The sequence below is a fragment of the Pavona decussata genome, unplaced genomic scaffold (assembly GCF_977016875.1).
Source record: "Pavona decussata unplaced genomic scaffold, jaPavDecu1.1 SCAFFOLD_233, whole genome shotgun sequence".
NCBI lineage: Eukaryota > Metazoa > Cnidaria > Anthozoa > Scleractinia > Agariciidae > Pavona > Pavona decussata.
Genome location: NW_028145638.1, coordinates 4,994,251 through 5,014,455, shown reverse-complemented (window position 1 = coordinate 5,014,455; position 20,205 = coordinate 4,994,251). Strand labels below are relative to the sequence as shown.

The following is a 20,205-nucleotide window of genomic DNA, read 5'->3' as shown; positions in this document are numbered from 1 at the left end:
CCAGGAGATAAACAAGATCGCCCAAACTAGTTTTTTAACGGCCGAGTTAAACATGTGATGTGTTGAAAGTGTTTATTTTATGAAGTTTTCATCTTTTTTTATGTTTTAATCACCACTTCGTTGCATAAATATCTTAACATTACCTCCACAATTATTCACAGACTTGGAGGAATCCTCTTTTCGTTAAAGGATTTTAAATTGTTTATTTTAACGTGTTTAAATCTGCGTTAAACGATAATGTTGTCTCTTGAGAATGCGCCCATTTTACTTCCAAATCTTTCGAAAAGGCGGAAGCCATGGAATATGATTTATGGTTGGGGGTGGGGTGCTTACAACACAGGCATTTTAGGGAAGAAGTTGAAAGCCCTGGTTTTCAGTTTGAGTGAAACCTCCAAAAAGTCGTTACCAAAATCTTTTCACCCCAAATATTTTTCAACCGCCAAAGTCCTCAGTCCCCTTGCTAATTTCAAAGCCAAAAAGACCTTCGCGCATCCCCGTCGGTAATAATATACAGGACTATCCCCTCCCCTCTGGGGTTTATGGCCTGCGTACGTTATGACAAAAATCCTGCAGCATCAAGGCGCATCTGGCAAGATACCTGTCACTTGTTATTGTTCTAGGTGATTGTACTTTGCTCCTGGATATTTGGAGTGGTTATAGATTTGCCAGAAATTATGGTTAGAACCTTTGACGAAGAGCTGGTTTCATGCACTCTTATCTGGCCCAAGGAATGGATGGGCAAAGCTCACAGCGTGATTTGGTTCTTGGCCGTGGCTCTTTTCCCTGTCACATTCATGGCTGTTCTATACTCCAGAGTCGTGCATGCTTTGTGGTGGAAAGGTGCAGAGCCCAATGGGGGCACGGCAAGCCGGCAACAGGTTTGAAATGAAAACAAATTAACATTATAATGAAATAAGGTGGGGATGCGGTAGTGTAGTGGGTAGCCCGGGGCGCTGATTCAAGGATAGGTTGGTCTCTGCATTGCTGTGTTGTTTCCTTATACAAGAAACTTTGCTCCACATTGTCTCTCTTACCCAGGTGTATGAATGTGTACCGGCGACATACTGCTAGGGGTAACCCTGCGATGGCCTAGCATCCTGCCCAGGGGGAGTAGCAATTCCCCTGGGCTGAGTTGCTCGAGGCATGGTTAGCGCTAACCATTGGTCAAGAGATATTAGAGAGATTTAGCTTCGCGTTTACGGCTAACGCCAAACGGGAAACGTCAAGCCCGCTGTTTGTTCTAAAATGCATAAACTTGTGTTTCTCGTCAGTACTCACTTCGCTCTTTTTCGTGTTTGCTCGATAGCTGTCGCCGACTGGGTGGAGATAAGCTTAAACCAAATAAGCTTCATTGTTTTTCATCAAAGAGAAAATTTCAGCCTGGCGTTTGCCGTTTGCCGTAAACGCGATGCTAAATCTCTCTAATAAAACCCATAGGTTGTTATGGTATTTAACCCGGGTTAGCGCTAACCATGCTTCGAGCAACTGGGCCCTGATCGCTTCATGCTATAGAAATTGGGTTTAACTCCGGTCGTGTGAGCCAAATAGGCTCGCAGTGCGACTTTACCTTAAAATGAATTATTTCGAGTGTTGGTCGACGGAAGATTTTTTTCAGAGGCTTGAGAGGATGGTTATCTCCTCTGTATTTGTCTCAACACTGCTGGTTCAAAATTATATCAAACCTAATCAATTCATTGCTTGTTTGGACAACCCATGAGTGTATCGAAATGACTGTTTAATTTCACATTGCCTCACCTATGTCCTAGCTTCACTCCTATCTTCCTTGTACTCACTTGTTCCCAAGGTTCTTGTGAGTTACATTCATTATGTTCTAGGCATCATGCGTAATTTAATGGCTCGTATGTAATGATATTGAGCTGTATTTTTTCCGCAGGGTGTGCTTAAGGTACGGAAGCGAGTCACCTTAATGGCAATAACTGTCAGTGTCATCTTTGGCATGTGCTGGATACTTCCGTCAACAAGCTACATCCTCTCCACTTATATTCCCGATTATGACATCAATGATGCAACACATGCTGCTGCTCATGTACTGATCATGTTCAATTCCGCTATCAACCCAATTGTGTACGCTCTGGTGAATCAACGATTCAGGGACAAGATCAAGGGAATGATCTGCTGCATTTGTCGACCAGCAAAATACAGGATCGGAGAAATTCAGGGGATCGAAGCTATCAGCATGACCACAGACTAACCCCAGGAAACAGGATGAATCTCTAAGGGGAAATGTTTGCCACACAGACACATAGAAGTGGATATGAACATAGACATAGACACAGACATAGACATAAACATAAACACAGACTTGGCTATGATACTCTAGAGTGTAGACGAGAGAGGAATGTGCTGAATTTAGTGAAGAAATGTTTAAGTAATCGCTGCCCGCAATTTTAACGGATTATTTTAAATAAAAAAGAGGTATTTTAAATAGAAGGACAAGGCAAAGTGACAACCTCAGACTTCCGTCTATAAAATCGGAATGTACAAAAAAGGCATTTTATTATCATCGATGTATAGTTTATAACCGTAATTTATAGTGCGTTTAGAGCAATTTTGTTTCATAGACACAGACGTAGACATAGACACAAACATAGGAATAGACAGACATAGTTTGTTTTAACGTGGACAGTGACCGTAGAGGTTACGGAAAACGGTCATGGTAGCAATGCAACAGAAGAAAGAAAGGAAATCTATTACATTTGTGCCTAATTTCACTCAAAAGTCATTGTTAACTCGTTATATTGCCTATCTTGATCAAAACCAGCCTAAGTATAATTTAACTACATTTTTCAATCAACCACTTAAATAAATTAAGGTACTGCGAAAGTGGGCACCCAGGAGAGGGGAGCAAAGGATGGGACCTTAAGACATTTGAATGTTAAGGTGATCAGTATCCCCAGTGCAAAACCACCAAATGGGCCCCCTACAGTAGCAACCTTCCTACTCAGGAAACGGGATTAAGCACCAAGGGGAAATGACATTGGCCGAGACATATAGTCAAAGACAGTTTTCTTTACGTGGTCTGCACACTTACACTACGTGACATGCAAAATCTGTGGGAACGTGCCAGACTTGTTTGACAACGATGTCTGAGTAATTGAAGCTAGCAGTAAAGAAGAAGAAAAAATTAAGGAAACCCGTTAATTGTTTAGCCGACATTTGCGTATAATTTCAGTTGTAACTCGTGCCATTGGTCATCTATCCATCATAGCAATTAAAAAGCCATTTTCTTTTCCTATAAATCACCAAGTATGTTGTATACCAATCACTATGTTAGATTAGTAATGTGCTAGTCAGTTCCTACAGAACTCAAGCGCTTTGCATACATTTCATCCTATTAATTTCTGTCGTGCATGCGCAGTTAATCAAAACTTGTTACTGGTTGCTTTATTGACTTTCAATTTCTCGCAAACCACATAATACAATTTCAAGACTTCGGGCAAGAAAATACTTCATAACGTAAGTAAAATGGCATTTGTGAAAACTCTAAAATTAACAAAGGAAACGTTTCATATTCCTGAACGCAGCATAAACAAAGGAGGGATGGAGGGATGTAGCTGTGCGAGAAAGCGTCCAGTCGTTTTTTGAACTTTTCGTACATTTCCCTGTATTTTTTTTCCTGCGAACTCAGTATTTTTAGTAGTAGTTCACGGCTGGTTTCCTATACAGACAAATGTATGGAAATGTCAAAACGCAACTAGATGCTTTCTAGCACAGCTACATTCCTCAGTTATTTTCTGTAAAATTCTTTGCATAGTGCTTAAATTTTCCACTGATTCACGAATTTTTCAGAAGCGATGTTTTATGAAAATTATTTGACATCGGATTTCCATACAAACACTGTTATTTCAAGACGCGTTTGCCTACTCGTCAAAAAGGCGTCGAAAACCGTGATAAGGGCCTATTTTGCTCAAAGCATTGCCAGAGGCTATTGGAATAGTTCCTTCAACGATGTTGATTCAAGGAAGGCCTGTTGGTTGTCGCTCAAAACTGTACGAAAACAAAACCTGCAAAACATTCATGAGCGATCCATCATAGCAAATGTGGAAAAACTGTGAAGTTTAAACTTTACAAGAAAAAAGAGAACATTTAACTCAGTTACGCGTAAAATTGGATTAGTAACCAGGATTATACATATTAAAACCTAAAAACGTTCGGCTTTTTTTTGCACCTACTTAATATGCTTATATATTCATGCATTCACACGTCTTTTATCATTCGTCATAGGCTGCAGTCTGGTAGCCTAAAGCTTATTTCTTTAAGAAATGTTTTAACCATTTTTAAGCATTTTGGAATGCCATTTGTTCCAGTGAAATTGGAATACTAGCCAATTTGGACAGAGCCTACTTTATTAAAATTAATTTCATTAACATCTGCAAGGCAATAGTATACTCTGTTTACATATTAGTTGCTGTTTATGCTGTTACTGTTAGTGGACCAGCTGCCCCAAGTCAGGACAAGCACACTGGTTTTCATCTCCAAGGTAATTTTACTTTTTTCCTTTGAAGTACCTCCTACATTCATAGTTATCATACAGAGAATCGTACAACCATCGTGTACAGCATACGAAAGGGAAACTATAACTACTATGCCCAACGAGAAAATATAATAATTAACTATATGTTGTAGTATATTTTTGACAGACAATTTGTTCTTCCTGGTTTGGTTAGCATTTAATTGGCGAATGTTTCCTTGGCTGTTTACACGCAGAATAGCTAGTAATGTTAACTGCATTTCAACTCTTTTGTTATAAAGGTGCCAAAAATGGGTTAAGATTAATCAGTTTTGAAAAATTTTTCGCTTACCCCATCTCTGTGTTGAAGACTGAGCCTCTGATATTTTAAAATTATTTCAGCAAAAGAATATTTCACCATCATTTCTTGATTTCAGCATTTTCCTAGATGAGAACGATGGATTTCTTAAAATTGAAGGCATCAAAATACTATTCTAAGTAGAAAACCAGCTCTTAAACACGGACACAATGAAAAGGAACCTTGGCCTAGCCAAGCCACCAGTCATTTTACTGTAGGTACTGAGTTGTCAACATCGCATAGAACGTGGGATAAGAAATTACAGACTGAAATATTGACAGAATAAGTTTGAAACTCATGTCACGGGGCAGATTTTAGAGTTCACTCAGACTCCACACCGTGTTGTTCCAGAGAGGACATCATTCCTTGCTCTGAGTCCGTAGCAATCGTTTTCAAGTCCGGGTATTTATGTGATTTTACCATATTAAACAAATTTCACGAGTTTTTAATGGAAGATAGAGCAATAATGTTATGCTGAACTCGGGTAATTTCAGCTGTTCAGCACCTCTAAGTCAAAAGAATATTTAACAAGTTCGGTTTTGCTTACTTGTGCTAAATTTTGTAATTTTTCAAAACGGATCAGAATTCCGATAGGGGAATGTATATGTAAATCGCTAGCTCAATGGGTACTGATTCAAACTAAGCTTCTGTCGAAAAAGATTTCAATTTAAGGTTATAGAAATGAACAACATAGAATAAAAGACTGTAAAAGGTGTCAAGGCATGTAAAACGAACCTAGATTTTAATATGTTCGTTACGAAGGAAATCAGTTGTTTAACAGACACGGCAGCTGAAGTCACTTGCTCAGTTCAAGAACAAATTGTTCGTTAAGATAGTTTGTCCAGCGTTTTTCACTGGACATATAAAGATTAAGATTTATTGTGAAATTATATTTGGCTTAATAAAACTGTTCGACGCACTATACTAAGTATTGAAACTTTGTTCCCTACACCAAAAATAGTTAAAATGAGGGAAATCAGTAAACCCTAAATATACGCTTACATTCATATTCACATTTGCGGCCTGAAAAAAAAGCTGGAGATTTGCCAAGGAAGGAAGAGCTGTTACAGCTAAATTGCACTGAAATGTTTCGTCAAAAATATTCTTTTAACCTTAGATTCTCTCTTCAAAAGACATGACTGCCTTCATTTCTTGAAACATTGATTCCGCCTCAGCCCAATCATTCTTTCTTATTTGTTAGTTCGTCCGACATCACCATTTATAATGTGATGTTGAAGCAGTAATTTTGTACCGAAGATGAGAAGAGGTATTACTATACCTTATTTTATGAAGGAAAATTTCACGTCTATTGTGTGTATCTCTGGCTCATTATATTGTGCTAAAATAGGCATACTTTGCAAGACTTTCTTGTTATAAGAAATGGCGGTAAAAGTGATGGCGTCATCAGTGGTACAAAGACCTTGATTCCCCTTTAACCGGTTGGTTGAAGCTAGTGTGGAAGCCAGTAGGGTGAAACAGTTAAATCTTTGAGTCTTGTGAATAGTTTATCGACATGTAGTTGAATGTATGGGTAAGCCACTACTTTCTTTCTTTCAGCACGGTGAAATGAAGAGATGAAGTGATGTCTCTATACGCGAATTCTGAATCAGCGAAGATCGCTATAACAACAGTTCATTCGATACTGGCGATCTCGAATATCGCAGGGAACACTCTGGTTTGTCTTATCATACTGAAGAATCGAGACATGAGGTAGTTCAGTTATAATCAATTTGTTTGAAATACTCTTAAGTAACGGCATTTCCCCATGGAAACACATTATCGGTTATTAGTATATTAATATGATGAGATTAATAGAGCAATCTTGTTAACATGTCGCCTGTACGCAATACTCAGATTATCAAGACTGGCAGTAATGATCGATCAAACTATAAGTGCTGGAAACCGATGTGAGCCACCTTAAGTCATGTTTTGAAGCTTTACATCAACGTGTCACTGAGTAAATCAGGGAAGTGTTTCTTCTCGTACAGTGAACCGCGCAGTTTACATTAAAATTCAACACATGTTTCATGTTAATGTAAACTGCGCGGTTTACTTTACGAGACGAAATGCTTACTTGACTTATTAGCGTTAACACGTTGCTGTAAAGCCTCAAAACATAACTTCAAGTGGCTTCAAGCACACTGCAGCCTTTACTTGCATAAAATGCGATCACCTTATTTTTTCGTCGTTGTAATCAGTATTTTAACAATGCTCTACACTTCAGCAATTCAGTTTGATGCTTTTAAACTAACTCACCAATTTTCCACAGAACATCATTTAATTATCTTCTGGTGAACCTTGCTGTCGCCGACATGACTGTGGCTATGTTTCTTGCACCACAGTACATCTTTATACACACTTTCACCCACCCAGAGGGGATTTCTGGCACAATACTCTGTAGGGTACTGACGGGTGGAAACTTTGCTTGGGTTGCAAGTGCCGCCTCTGTATTCACTTTGGTCACCATGGCAACTGAACGTTACTATTCGGTCATGTATCCCCATGGAGACAAGGGAAAGCTTACCAACCGCAAGTTAAAGGTGTGCTAAAGATAATCTCCATTTCAGATAAGTGCGGCATTTTCAATTGTTTTCAGTTACACGTCTACTGGTTTAGTTTCGTAATTACTTCTCTCTGAAGCAATATTCCTTTTGTCGATGCCAAAAACCTTTACTAAAATCAGAATAGCATTACTTATACACACACATCCTATTACTTAGCGGTTTTCTGAGTACGAGAATCTGTCTAAGATTTAATCTTGAAGGTTAAAAAAAGGCCGTGGATAAGGGGATTAGTTTGTAAAGAAACTGTGGTGCTGTGCTGTGAAACGAATATTTGGTTTTATCAACTTAGCTGATAACGTAATTTGGCCAGCGTAAAGAGATTCGAGAGCTGACGTTTAGAGCGTTAGCTCTTCGTGAAAGCATTAACCAGTCGTCCCTCTGACGAAGGGCTAGCGCTTGGCGAAACGTCAGCTCTCCGTAGAATTGGACTTTTCCGGATAATGGTAAAAAAAAGCCTTTTTAGCTGAAAAATTTAACGCTCTTTCAAAAAATAAACTCCTTAGAATAATCTTGACCATCTTGATGTGGTTCTTCCCGATCAAGATGACGTTGAGTAATACTTTCTTGGCTTCCATAAATAAAATGTCACCGAGAACTCCCTAGAATGTTTTCATTTAACTTTCAGATCTTCTAAAAACACAAAAGGCATCAAACATGGTGGTTTTGGGTCTAAACGCCAGAAACCAATCGGCCTTGTAACCGTAAAGAGCATTATACAGGATGATATAGTTCACTTGTTGTCATTCTAGGTGATTATACCTTGTTCTTGGACATTTGGAGTGGTTATAGTTTTTCCAGAGTTCATGGTTAGGAATTTTGTCAAAGAAACAAATTCATGCCAGCTTATGTGGTCCGAGGAATGGATGGGCAAAGCTCACAGCTTGATTTGGTTCTTGGCCGTGGCTCTTCTCCCTGTGTTGATCATGGTTGTTCTATACTCCAGAGTCGTTTATACATTGTGGTGTAAACCTGCGGATCCTGATGGAGACAATAGCAGACAACAGGTTTGAAATGTTAAAAATAGTTCTTTAAGCTTGATAATTTAAAAATTCTTTAGGTGGTGGTGGGTTGTTACGATTGACTAATTCAGACTTGAACTGCTTTCGAACCTATGATCCCTGCAATAAGGGTGCAGTACTTTATCAATTTAGGTATCTTCTTTCATCCGCAGTTCAATAGGCCATTTCCGAGTAGCTGTGAACCTCATTATGAAAGCGAGGCTAAGTGCAAAAGCTTTTCAGTTTTACGAAAGAAATGTGATGGTATATTTCCAGCCTGGTGAATGAATGAGAATGATGATTATTCAAGAAAGTGACGCAGGCATACTCGGAAAAAAGAAATCCGAGTGCTCCTATCAGGAGTCGAACCTAAGACCTTCCGATTACTAGTTCGGATGCTCTACCACTGAGCTACAGGAGACTCGTGGGAGCTAAGGCCATTAAACTAGGTTGATGGGACAAACATCCTGCATACTGCTAGGATTTGAATGTCGAACGTGTGGTATACGAAAGAAAGTTTCTTTTTTCCGAGTATGCCTGCGTCACTTTCTTGAATAATCATCATTCTCATTCATTCACCAGGCTGGAAATATACCATCACATTTCTTTCGTATACCACACGTTCGACATTCAAATCCTAGCAGTATGCAGGATGTTTGTCCCATCAACCTAGTTTAATGGCCTTAGCTCCCACGAGTCTCCTGTAGCTCAGTGGTAGAGCATCCGAACTAGTGATCGGAAGGTCTTAGGTTCGACTCCTGATAGGAGCACTCGGATTTCTTTTTCCCGAGTATGCCTGCGTCACTTTCTTGAATAATCATCATTCTCTTTTCAGTTTTGTTTGCAGACTTTGCATATGAATGAAAACTAATTTTCAGAATAAAAACTTTGCACTTAGCCTCGCTTTCATAATGAGGTTTACAACAACTCGGAACTGGCCTATTGTATAATGTGAGTGCTACGGGCTTGCTAGCCTTGTGAAGGAAATTTGGTTTGCTGAGGTCAAAGAAAAATCTTTTCCCGTGGCGGGATTTGAACCCACGACCTCTGTATTTGATAACTAGACATGATATTACATATGTTTCACCTCCATCTTTTTGTGTTATCTGTTTGTCGAAGATGGACTTGTGGAGCAAGGCTGGCTACACTATACACTTAATTTATGGTCCCGAGAGAAACAGTTTTGTTTTCCCGAGAGTCCTGATGTTCGTCTCGGGAAACATCAGGGGCACGTGATCTGGGGCACGTGATCAAGAATCAACCAGTCACAAGTAGTTAGATATTTGGGCTTATGAGACCACTTTTCAAAAAATCATCAAAAATCCCATACAAATCCTTATAAATCCAATTTTTTCCTAAAACCCATTAACTCCACATTATCTCACCCCAATAACTGCATAAATTACCACTTAGCCTTTGAATTTAACCCTAAACTCAAAAACCTAAACTCAAAAACCTAAAAACGTAAATCCTCGGTTTTTCAAAAAACTAAATTTTTATCCTCGGTTTCTCAAAAACCTAAAAACATAAATCCTCGGTTTTTCAAAACTCCTGCAACGGAGACGCTAAATTTAGGTTTTTCATAAATGACACCAACTCACAAACAATCATCGATTAAATCCAACCAACTCATCAATCGCTGATTTGAATGATGAATACAATATTTTTGAACACCAATTTGGATAAAAAAATAATCATTATGGTTGTTGTGTGACTGGATGCCGTTACTGTCACGCGTGACGTTGTGTGACTTGTCACGAAAATGGACAAAACCCTGAACGTGGGGTGCTCGGTTGGCTGTTTACTTGCCTGGCCCCTGCCAGGTCTTTTACCCGCCGCTGACAAGGCGGCTGTCCCTTTCCCAGTTTACCTCTGGGACCGAGGTTGAGTCCTGGGACGAACTCTGAGCACCCCGCTGTAAACCAGTAGGGCCTGAGCGGGCTCACCCTGGAGGTACCGTCTACTGGAAGACATCCCACACTACTCAGTAATTCACCATCTGCACAAGCCGTTAAACAGGTTTCAGTCAGGGGCCAGCTGACACCACCCTAAAGCTTCACCAGAGTTTGTGAACTAATGTAATAATGACCCGATTACCTATATATTACACTCAGTTCTGAAATTTTTACACTTGTGGTGCTATTTTTCTGTATATTGCGTAATATTGCTTGATTTGGATTAACACGCATGCGCTTTCATGCACACAACCCAAAGCGGACTGGACACTAGTTTGTTAACACACGTGTCGGCCATTTTGTCGCCATTTTGAAACGAGTTGTGTTTTTGATGTTTTTCGTTCCTTTTCTCGGATATTTGGACATTTATTTCTCCACTTTCATTGTTCTGATGTTTGTAGACGCTTTTTGAGGTAAGGAATATCATTTATTTTGCATCCAACAATAGATTTATCGCTATCGAATATTCGTGAGGCCGTGACTGCTGTAATGATAAAATGACCTTACACCGTATTTATTTTTGCACATCAACTAAATCCTTGATTGGAATCCAAGAATTGAATTCATCACTGTATCCTTTCCACTTTACCAAAGCTTGTTTCTTCTTGTAATCTCTCCTAATAACTTTATCGATTCTGAATAACTCCTGTTCAGCTTTCAATAATTCCGGTTCATAAAAGCTACCTTTTATCTGTTCGTTGTTAAGATCTTTCAGTTTGTATGTGATTGGATTAGTGTATTGTATTTTATCGATAAAGAAAACCTCTTCTGTGAAATTGGGTGTATAACCCCGATCGAACACTTTTCTTTTGTACTTTGATATTCGAACCTTGTCACCAATTCGGAATTTTGGCTTGTTTGATACTGGTTTCAAATTGCCAAATAGATTGAAGTAAACAGTTCCTACATTCTTTTTCTTAGATGCTTCTGTCGGTGTCATTTTTATTGAACTGTGTTTAGTGTTATTATACTGCTTCAATATTTTAGGCAAAATATCCAGATACATTGTATTGCCTTGAGCAGTGAATCGTTTCCACATTTTATTTTTAATCGTTCGGTTCCATCGCTCAACAACTGATGACTTCTCTTCATTTTCAGTCGAATACAGTGTAATGTTATGTTTATTGAGCAAGTCTTTGAAATGTTTGTTGTAGAACTCTGAGCCTTTATCAGTCCACAGATACTTTGGTTTTCGACCCTCTTTGAATATGCTTTGAAATGCTTTCGTTATGGTCTCACCTTTTTTATCTTTTAATGGAACAATCCATCCGTATTTACTGAAAACATCTATAGTCATGAGAAGATACCTATTACCTTTATTCCATTTACTGAATTGTTGCATTTCAACAAGATCAGCAGCCCATATTTCATCAATATTATTTACAATAACACGCCGCCGAGTAAAGTTACGTCTTATGGGTTTATGCAGCTCTTTAGCTAATTCTTCTTGCCAGTTTTCCTCTTTACCCGACGGCTTTTGACGTTTTTTGGAACCCCAAGACCCAGTTTCTGTTTTGTATTTATTGCATTTCTTGCCAACCAATGTCCCCATTGTCGTTCGGAATATGGAACAGCATCCAATGACTTTACCATCTTTTTGTCAGCTTTTAATTTACATTTTTTATCATCTTTGCAGACTGAATAATCAACATCATGTTGCATGGCTATTGCATCTGTTTTGCCTGTTGGTTTATCATATATTTCCAATATTTGTCCAGTTTTGGGGTTATATTTGACTTGATTTTCCAAATCATTGTATGGACCAGTGTATTTGTGTCCAGGTAATACCCATCCAGATTTTGGACGCGGTAATTTACCTATCATTTTGTGTATATCAATTGATCCACCACTTTTGGGACGACCCTTCATGCCTCTTTCATATTCATCCCAATTTGGTGGGTGCCAACCAATTGCATCATAACTTGAGCATTTCGGTGTGTTGTGAAATTTGCTCCCAATTTTTACCATGCTTTCACATGGATAATTTTTGTATTTTTCTAATGTATTTTTCCCAGCCTTGCCAGACCAAAATTGACTCGACAATATACCAGTATCTGTGCTAAATGCACTTTTGGCAATGTCACCGGATTTGTATCTATCAAAGACTTCATTTGTTGATGGAATTAATGTTCCAACAACATCCATCGACTTCGATGCAACCTTACCTGGTGTGCCAAATTGTTCTAAAATTGTATCTAAATTACCACCATCAAGTTCTTTTCGGTCAGTTTTGTACCTTTTTTTTGGCCTTACTTTGGTTGATAATTTATCAAACATCTCTGATCCAGTCTTTTGAACAAAAGGAGTTGCTTTAGAGATAGCATAATCAATAGCTTTTTTTTGCAATTTAGGGTTTCTAAGTGCTTCAGACCCATAATATCGACCCATTTCAACCGCTTTCTTTCCCAACCATGGTAATCCATGTTGAATTAACATATCAGCACCAGTTGATGCTAAAGTATCCATTATGCCCCCCCCTTCAGAGGGGCTATTTAGTTTCCCTGTTTTTTAACAAATTTGGTTTTAGTTATCCCACATTCAGCACATGTACAGAAGAACATAAGCCGACCATTTTTGGCTTGCTTGTAACCTGAAGGCTGAACACATTCAGTTTCTTTCTTTTGTTTAACACAATATGATTTGACCATTTTATATCACTATATTAGATTAATTATCATCAGAGTCTGACTCAGAATCTGTTACCAATGTACACCATAAACATAATTTTCCTGAAAATTCTGTGTATTCATCACACTCTTCACAATATCTTATATCAACCATTATACAAACTAATTAGATAATTTTTTAAAATATTGGATTATAAAATTATGATTGACACTTTGATTGTTCATGTCAAAATGTGCATTGTGGATTGTTTTCAATATACTTGTACCCTTTTGTCTCTCAAATAAATAATACAAACACCAATAGCCACACAATACTGAATCTCTTTCCTGGATTTCATCACCTGAATACGTCCCATTTTATTCGCTTCAGGTTTACTATTTAAAAGGCTAAAAAAATTAACATTAAAAGAACACAAGCAGACAAACAAACGTCCATTTGTCCGTATAGCGAACCAGCCGTGAACTGCTACTAAAAATAGTTCGCGGAAAAAAAATACAGGGAAATGTATGGAAAGTTCAAAACACGACTGGACGCTTTCTGGCAAAGCTACATCCCTCCATTTTTTTATTCTTAAAATCCTTTTCCTAGTGCCAAAAGTTTCCAATTCATGAATTTTTCAGAAGCGATTTTTTATTAAATTTATTTGATATTGGATTCCCATCCCAGCATACAAACACTGTTATTTCACGCCTGTTTGCCTACTCGTCAAAATGGCGTCGAAAACCGTGATAAGGCCTATTTAGCTGAACTTACGGTTTCCGGCCGTTGCGCGCTGAGTCTTTTACTGGAAATGCCAGCTGTTCGAATATTAACGGCATAAATATTTTGTAACTTGAGCTTCTTTAGCTCCGATAGCACTAGTTAAGGGGTTTCAAAACAAAATTTTGATGTTATGGATTTGGGAAAGGATGGAAAAAAAAAATGCGCAAGCTTACAGTGCGAGGTAATCTTAGTCACCTTGCATGCAGGGCTGCTTCGGTGTGCTGACGCAAGAACCGGCGCTTTTCCTGCAACTGTAGTCCGTAAGCTAACCACCGCGCCTACTAATTACCTCAGGCAAGCTACGTATTTATTTAGCGGCAAGGCAGATCAAGACATCCTTGTGGGATTGTTATTTTGATACATTGACTCTCATGTCTTTTACGCATGCGTTAAAATCAGTCACTACCAGTGATAAACTACACGCGATATCGGCAATTCAGCCAAATCTTGGAATGTATGGGTAAAGAAAATAAATAAGGACGAAATACATATGTTTGAAAATATACCATCACATTTATTTCAAATATTAACGGTTATTCCTCGTCGCACAGTAACAGGGGCTATTTGGATAAAATTCGCTTAGTAGAGAACTCATAAGTATGCGTTACACTGCCAACCTTTTGACCGTCTTTCTAACCCATGGCAAGATTTGCACAACACAACAGAGATTGTACTGCGAGGGTATTTTAAACCGAATTGTGACTTAAACGTAGAAAACGGTGGAATAATTTAAAAATTGGCTATTTAAGCAACTTCTCGACGGATTTGACACAACGCACGGTGATATGTTTTTGACACGCATCGATGTAGTTCTTTATGGTGGCACCAAAAAGAATCGATATCGTTTCTGTCGCCTCTATTCTTTTTTCAATTAAGCTTTGCTTTACAGAAAGACCGGCTTTTAGCTACAATAACTTATTTTTGATGAATCGTTGGTTAATCGTTTACAAAACGCATAAACATTAAAGGCTGTGATTTTTAAAATATCTAGTCGGAGGCTTTTTCGTTGTTAAGCTGTTTATAACTTCTAACTTATGTAGCATTTAGGCTAGGTAAACGCTAACTTTTCAGGTTAACAAAGTAAAATCAGCCTGATGAGGCTACATTAATTAATACACCGGCTAGAATGGGCATGTGCTGTTTCCGCCTTCGATTTCGTTTTGTTGTTTCGTGATTTTGATGCTTTGCATTACAAAGACTGGATATAAGCTTTAAGAAGCTTTTTTTTCGGCATCCATTTAGAGTGATTGGTTATCTTCGAACAAAAACAAACAAACAAACAGATACCGTTGTAAAGTTCAAGTTGAACTTTTTCCAGGCTTTCTTTTAGCAGCTGTTTAAGGAGCATGTATATTAAACTGCTATGATTGTTTACCCATTCATCCAGGAGACGCGTGACACGAAATCACGTACGGTGATTCGAATCAACAAGATTCGATTTTACGGTGAATTTTGCTGGAAATGCGGTCAAATTTGACTCCTCCGCTCCCTGTGCTTGGATCGACAAAGTCAGGAGCCAGTTATGGGCTCCTGTCGAAGTGGATTTTTTTGTTCAGTTGATCATCCAAAAAACAAAACCCAGAAAAAAAGGAACCGTGGCTTGGGCTTCAAACCGCCTACATTTTCGAGGCCCATTCTTTGACGCATTTGGCTTCGTTTTTTTTTGGCGTAAACGAAGACCAAACTGGCAAAAGAAAAAAATACACCCAAACCCTGCTTACTAAAAAAAAAAAATTAATAAAAAAAAAAATCGCGCGCGCATCGAACCGGATACCTTCCGGAGAGAGTTTCCGCTCGCCTAACCGAGTGTGCCACGGCGGCGTACACAGATAACTATTGTGCAAAAAAGGTTAAAAGTACCATTGTTATTCATATTGAACTTCAGATTTCCCGCTCGGTTGATTTTACGAAACAAAGAACTAAATCGGTTTCTTTTGTTTACGCTTTGAATAAAAGAATGCAAAGAACACCGACGCGTTTTTTGCTTAAGGTTTTTCTTCAAAATGAAGCAGAAATTTGCGAAAAAAAATACAGGGCAATGTTTTTCTATTAAATCAAAGACCACATGCAAAAATTCAGCTCATTTGGATGACATTTTAAAAAAATGGCCAAAATCGTCACTTACGATAGTTTTGCATAAAACCCTTCAATTGTTTGCCACTTGTTGACATGAATTGCATAATTTCTTTTGGCATAATTAACCCAAAACTATCAAAATATTCTACATATTTGTCTCCGTTTCGATACGCAACCCAATGTGTACCTGGTCCAATCTGTGAATCCAGGTTAATGATACCAACTTCATCTTTTTTCATCTTTTGTGGTAGATTATCTCTGCTGTAAATGCCTCTGAAGTGTTTTATTTTGAGTTTTTTGACCCAGTCAATGAGTTCAAAGTTACTGAGTGGTTTATTTATGAATTTCACAGAATGTCTCCGATTAATGGAATCCCCTTGAATGGACTGTTTTTGCCTAACAACAGACCTTTTCCTTTTTTGGTTTTTTTTTTCCCTTTACCATACTGATCCCATGTACCGAAAAATGGAGGGGGTCTATAATTAAGTGGTAGGACCAAACCACCATCTTTTTTGGTTGTGTTTGGAACAAAAACTGGGACCGATCTTCTGGATCTACTTCTATCCACCTGTAACCCTTTGCCCATTAATGCATTCAAAACCATTGGAATGCCAATTGAAGCCAATAATGTCCCCAAAAAACCTCCTGATTGTGTCTTAGTTGGTTTAATTACAATCTGTCCACCAGTATGTATTGCATTGACAATTTGCTTCTTTTGTGCTTCAGTGAGCCAATCTTTGTATTTTATTAATTGATCAATTTTATTTTGAGGAATGAGGAAACCACCAGCTTGTCCTCTACCAAATATTTTATTGACACCCACATTTGCAAGCCCAGAAAGTGCTCCAGTAGCTAATGGTCCAACTGCTTTTGCTGCCATTGGTAGTAATTTTGTGCCAATTTTGAATAATGATGACCAAAGACTGCCTCCTTGTTGTACAGCTTTTCGTATCTGTGTTTTGCTTATTTTAATATCTGCTCCAGTTTTGTTTTGCATTGCCTTTTTCAACCTATTTATTTGTGTTTTGGTTAACATCAGCTGATCCGGTCCAGTTAATTCAGAATTTGATAATCTTATTGTTATTGCTGAATTGTTTTTTAATGCTTTTGCTAGTTTATCTTTTTGCCCAATTGAAAGTGTTACTCCATGTGAATGATAAGTTGTCATATCTTTTATATAACTAACGTTACATTAAAAATTTATTCCATTTATCGAAACAATAGTTTGCCATCCTTCTGGATGAGTTCAGCTTCTTGTTCATATAATGTCAATGCATAAACTGAATATGCAGTTGCAGTTGTGCCAGATAATTCATAGTGGAATGTCAGCTTTGTGGTACCATCTTTGATATCCATTTTTTGTTTTGTTAAATCGAAATACAAGAATGGGAATAGTGTTTTGAAATTGTTGACATTCAATAAAGTCCCCTGACTGTATTCATTATTTGCATGCACATATTTGAGAATATCTCTGTAAACTCGAGTCAAATCAGCCTCTGGAGTGTAATGTACATCAGGATATTCATTGCCATTAGCCACAGATAAATGACAATTTAGCAATGTTCTGGGATCTGTTGATACACTAAATGTATTGTACAAAAATGGATTTACTGTTTGTGCAGCAAGATTTGCATCATTGATAATGAAAACAAATACATGCCTTGGCTTTGAAATCCCACTTGTTATCTGAAAATGACCACTTCTTTGTGTTGAAGAATTACTTCTCTCAATATTTTCTCGCAAATAAACCCATTTATGTGGCTTCAAAAACTGACTCATATACAGTGATTGTCCTTCTGAATTGAAAGTGATTCTTGGTACAATCAACTCCATTCTGGTAATAATTACACGACAATCAGCCCCAGCTTGCCATATTAGAATAGTATCAGATTCAATCTGCAAATTTAATTCCAATCTTGTTGATGGCAATAACTCATCCATCAATGCTTCAAAGAATGAGTATCGATTCAATGGTATTTCTGTATTGACAACCACTGAAAGACCCAAAAGTGCTTTTCTTACAGCAAATCCTTTATTGTAGTTAGCTTCAGCTGATCGTTCTTCAGCGTGTCGGTTTGTATCCAGATAGAAAAACTCATTTGTTGCTGTCGATTGAGCATATCCTGGACTATATTCCAATAGATTCTTGATATTAACACAATGATTTGCATCATTACAATCATATACCATTTTACCATTCAATCTTACATCGAAATCATGTATAAGACTGTGTGAACCATTAACAATACCATTATGGTCTTCAGCTGCTATATTTGCATTCTGCATTGTTTGGACTTTAAAACCAACTGATATTCTTGCATTATACCAATCAAATGGGGTCACTTCTCCTGTGTTGTCAACAACAAAACGATAACCATCTTTCTTTTGTGACCTATTATTTCCTGGATTACCAGTATTCAATGGTGTCTCCAATTGGAAGAAGACATCTTCGTATCTCTCAATGTATTTTGGATTTCTGAATGATTTCATTTATACAGATATGTTACATTATTTTCATTTCCTCCTTCTTTTGAGTTTTCCACCAGATATCATCCTATTAACTCTCTCAGCTATTTGAAAATCAGTCAGTGGCTGCTCCATTTTTGGTTGGCTCATTGTCACTGATTTTGTTTTGGAAGGTTGTTTTTTGCTCAATAATTGAATTATTTTATCACCTGCTTTATTACCAGCAAACTCACCAGTTTTGGTGACTGCTTTTTCAGCTGCAGTTTTGGCTCCTTTTTTAGCTAATTCTTTTGCTGTTTTTCCGAAAAGTTTTGATCCAACTGATCTGAAAACATCCATAATTCCTTCACCATGGATATGTTTCATCGCATAACGACCCAATTCTGGGTCAAAACGTGGCTTAAATTCACTTTGTCGTACCATATATTGATATATTATATTAAACTAGACCTGAGAATCAAGCTCATGAACCAGTCAATGCCATTCAAGTCAATTGGCCGACCCAAAGCGTCAGTCACTGTTATCCCCATTTCTGAAATAATTGACTTGGAAACTGGACTGAATAATGCTCTTTTTGGCTCAAAAGTAAAGGGATAACTCCTTGTTAAATTGTCAGTGGGTATCATTATCAGTGTATTTGTGAATCGTCCATCACTGAGGCTATCAGTTATTATATCACAATTAATGTCCAAAACGTCAATATCATTGGTAATATTTGGCAATTTTGTCCCATGTTCAGTTTGGTTAATTAACTTTGGTTCAAATCCAATAAGTGCTCCAAAATTAGAGTTTCTAATATCAAGCTGCCATTGGTTGTCCAGCTCAATGACAACTCTATATGATGAAAGCACAAAATATAGATTGATGCCCTTGCTGGAAGATGGTTTATCTCCATTTTGAATTATTGATTGAGTGATATAATCATCAAGGTCATCATATGAATACATTCCATCAACAAATGTGATTGTCTTCCAATTTGTACCATTATCTGGGCTGTATTTTATTGTATTATTGTTGTATCCTGCATTGACATTATGCCACGAGTATGTCATTGACACTCGATCAACAGCTAGCTCATGTCTCATTGTTGTGTCAAGCTTCAATGGTGGATCAAATTTGATAATAAAGTCTTCAGGCCGACTTCGACCTATTTTTTGACGGTTAACAGATGAAATATGTATCGCTCTTTCTTGCATATATTATTTGATTATATATTATGCAAGAATAATCCGCGTCCTAGCGAATTATATATTGTTGCAATAAATCAATGAGTTGTTTGTTGTTTATCAAGCCAAGTTGATTCAATTTATGGGCTATTTGTGAAAATTCCTCTTTGACTCCATTATTGCCAGCCAAAATGGATCCACCAAGCAATTCCATTCTGTCAATCAAATCATTAGCATCATTGAAATAAACAACACCAGAGCCCAATTTCTTGAATTTTTTGCTGTATTTCTTCTTTGGTTGCGTATAACCAGAACCTTTTTTGATGGTTTTCATTCCTTCTGGGATTATTTTAATGCGCCCTTTGTATTTTTGCAATAATTTTATATCTTCATCTATTTTATCAATTTTGTCTTTATTCTTGGTCTTTCCTTGGCCCTTGGATAAAGGACCCTTCTTTGTTCCAAGTTTTTTCAACATTTTGCCAATATTAGCATCGTAATCCTTGATGTCAATATCTCCTTGCATAGAAGCTTGGAGAACAGAACTCGGAGGTGCAAGATCGTATTGCATCAATTTTTGGATTTCATCAATATCAAAACCAGCATCCAAATTTGATTCAACATCAGGTGACATCATTAATGGTTTATAGCCAATTGGTAGCTTTGCTTCTGGTGATTGTGTTTCAGGCTGATAAGTTAACATAGCAATGTCTTCCAAACCTGAAGTCAACGCTTTTTGGTTTTTCTCCAATTGTTCAATC

The 20,205-nt window shown here is 37.7% G+C and overlaps 1 protein-coding gene across 4 annotated transcripts in view; it reads left to right on the top strand.

The window, feature by feature from the left end:
* The window catches only part of LOC146458545 (neuropeptide FF receptor 2-like), a 39,939-nt gene that overhangs the window by 6,943 nt on the left and 12,791 nt on the right, over positions 1-20,205 (top strand). Inside the window, exons 1-4 of one of the 4 annotated variants that reach the window (XM_085090807.1) lie at positions 2,209-4,501; positions 6,387-6,539; positions 7,099-7,369; positions 8,143-8,397. In XM_085090807.1, the coding sequence (XP_084946933.1) occupies positions 6,412-6,539; positions 7,099-7,369; positions 8,143-8,397 (654 nt within the window). In that variant the 5' untranslated portion in view covers positions 2,209-4,501; positions 6,387-6,411. Of the gene's footprint in view, positions 1-620; positions 879-1,894; positions 4,652-6,386; positions 6,540-7,098; positions 7,370-8,142; positions 8,398-20,205 lie in introns of those variants that run through there. The other 3 variants (XM_085090806.1, XM_085090808.1, XM_085090805.1) reach the window with 3 other exon arrangements.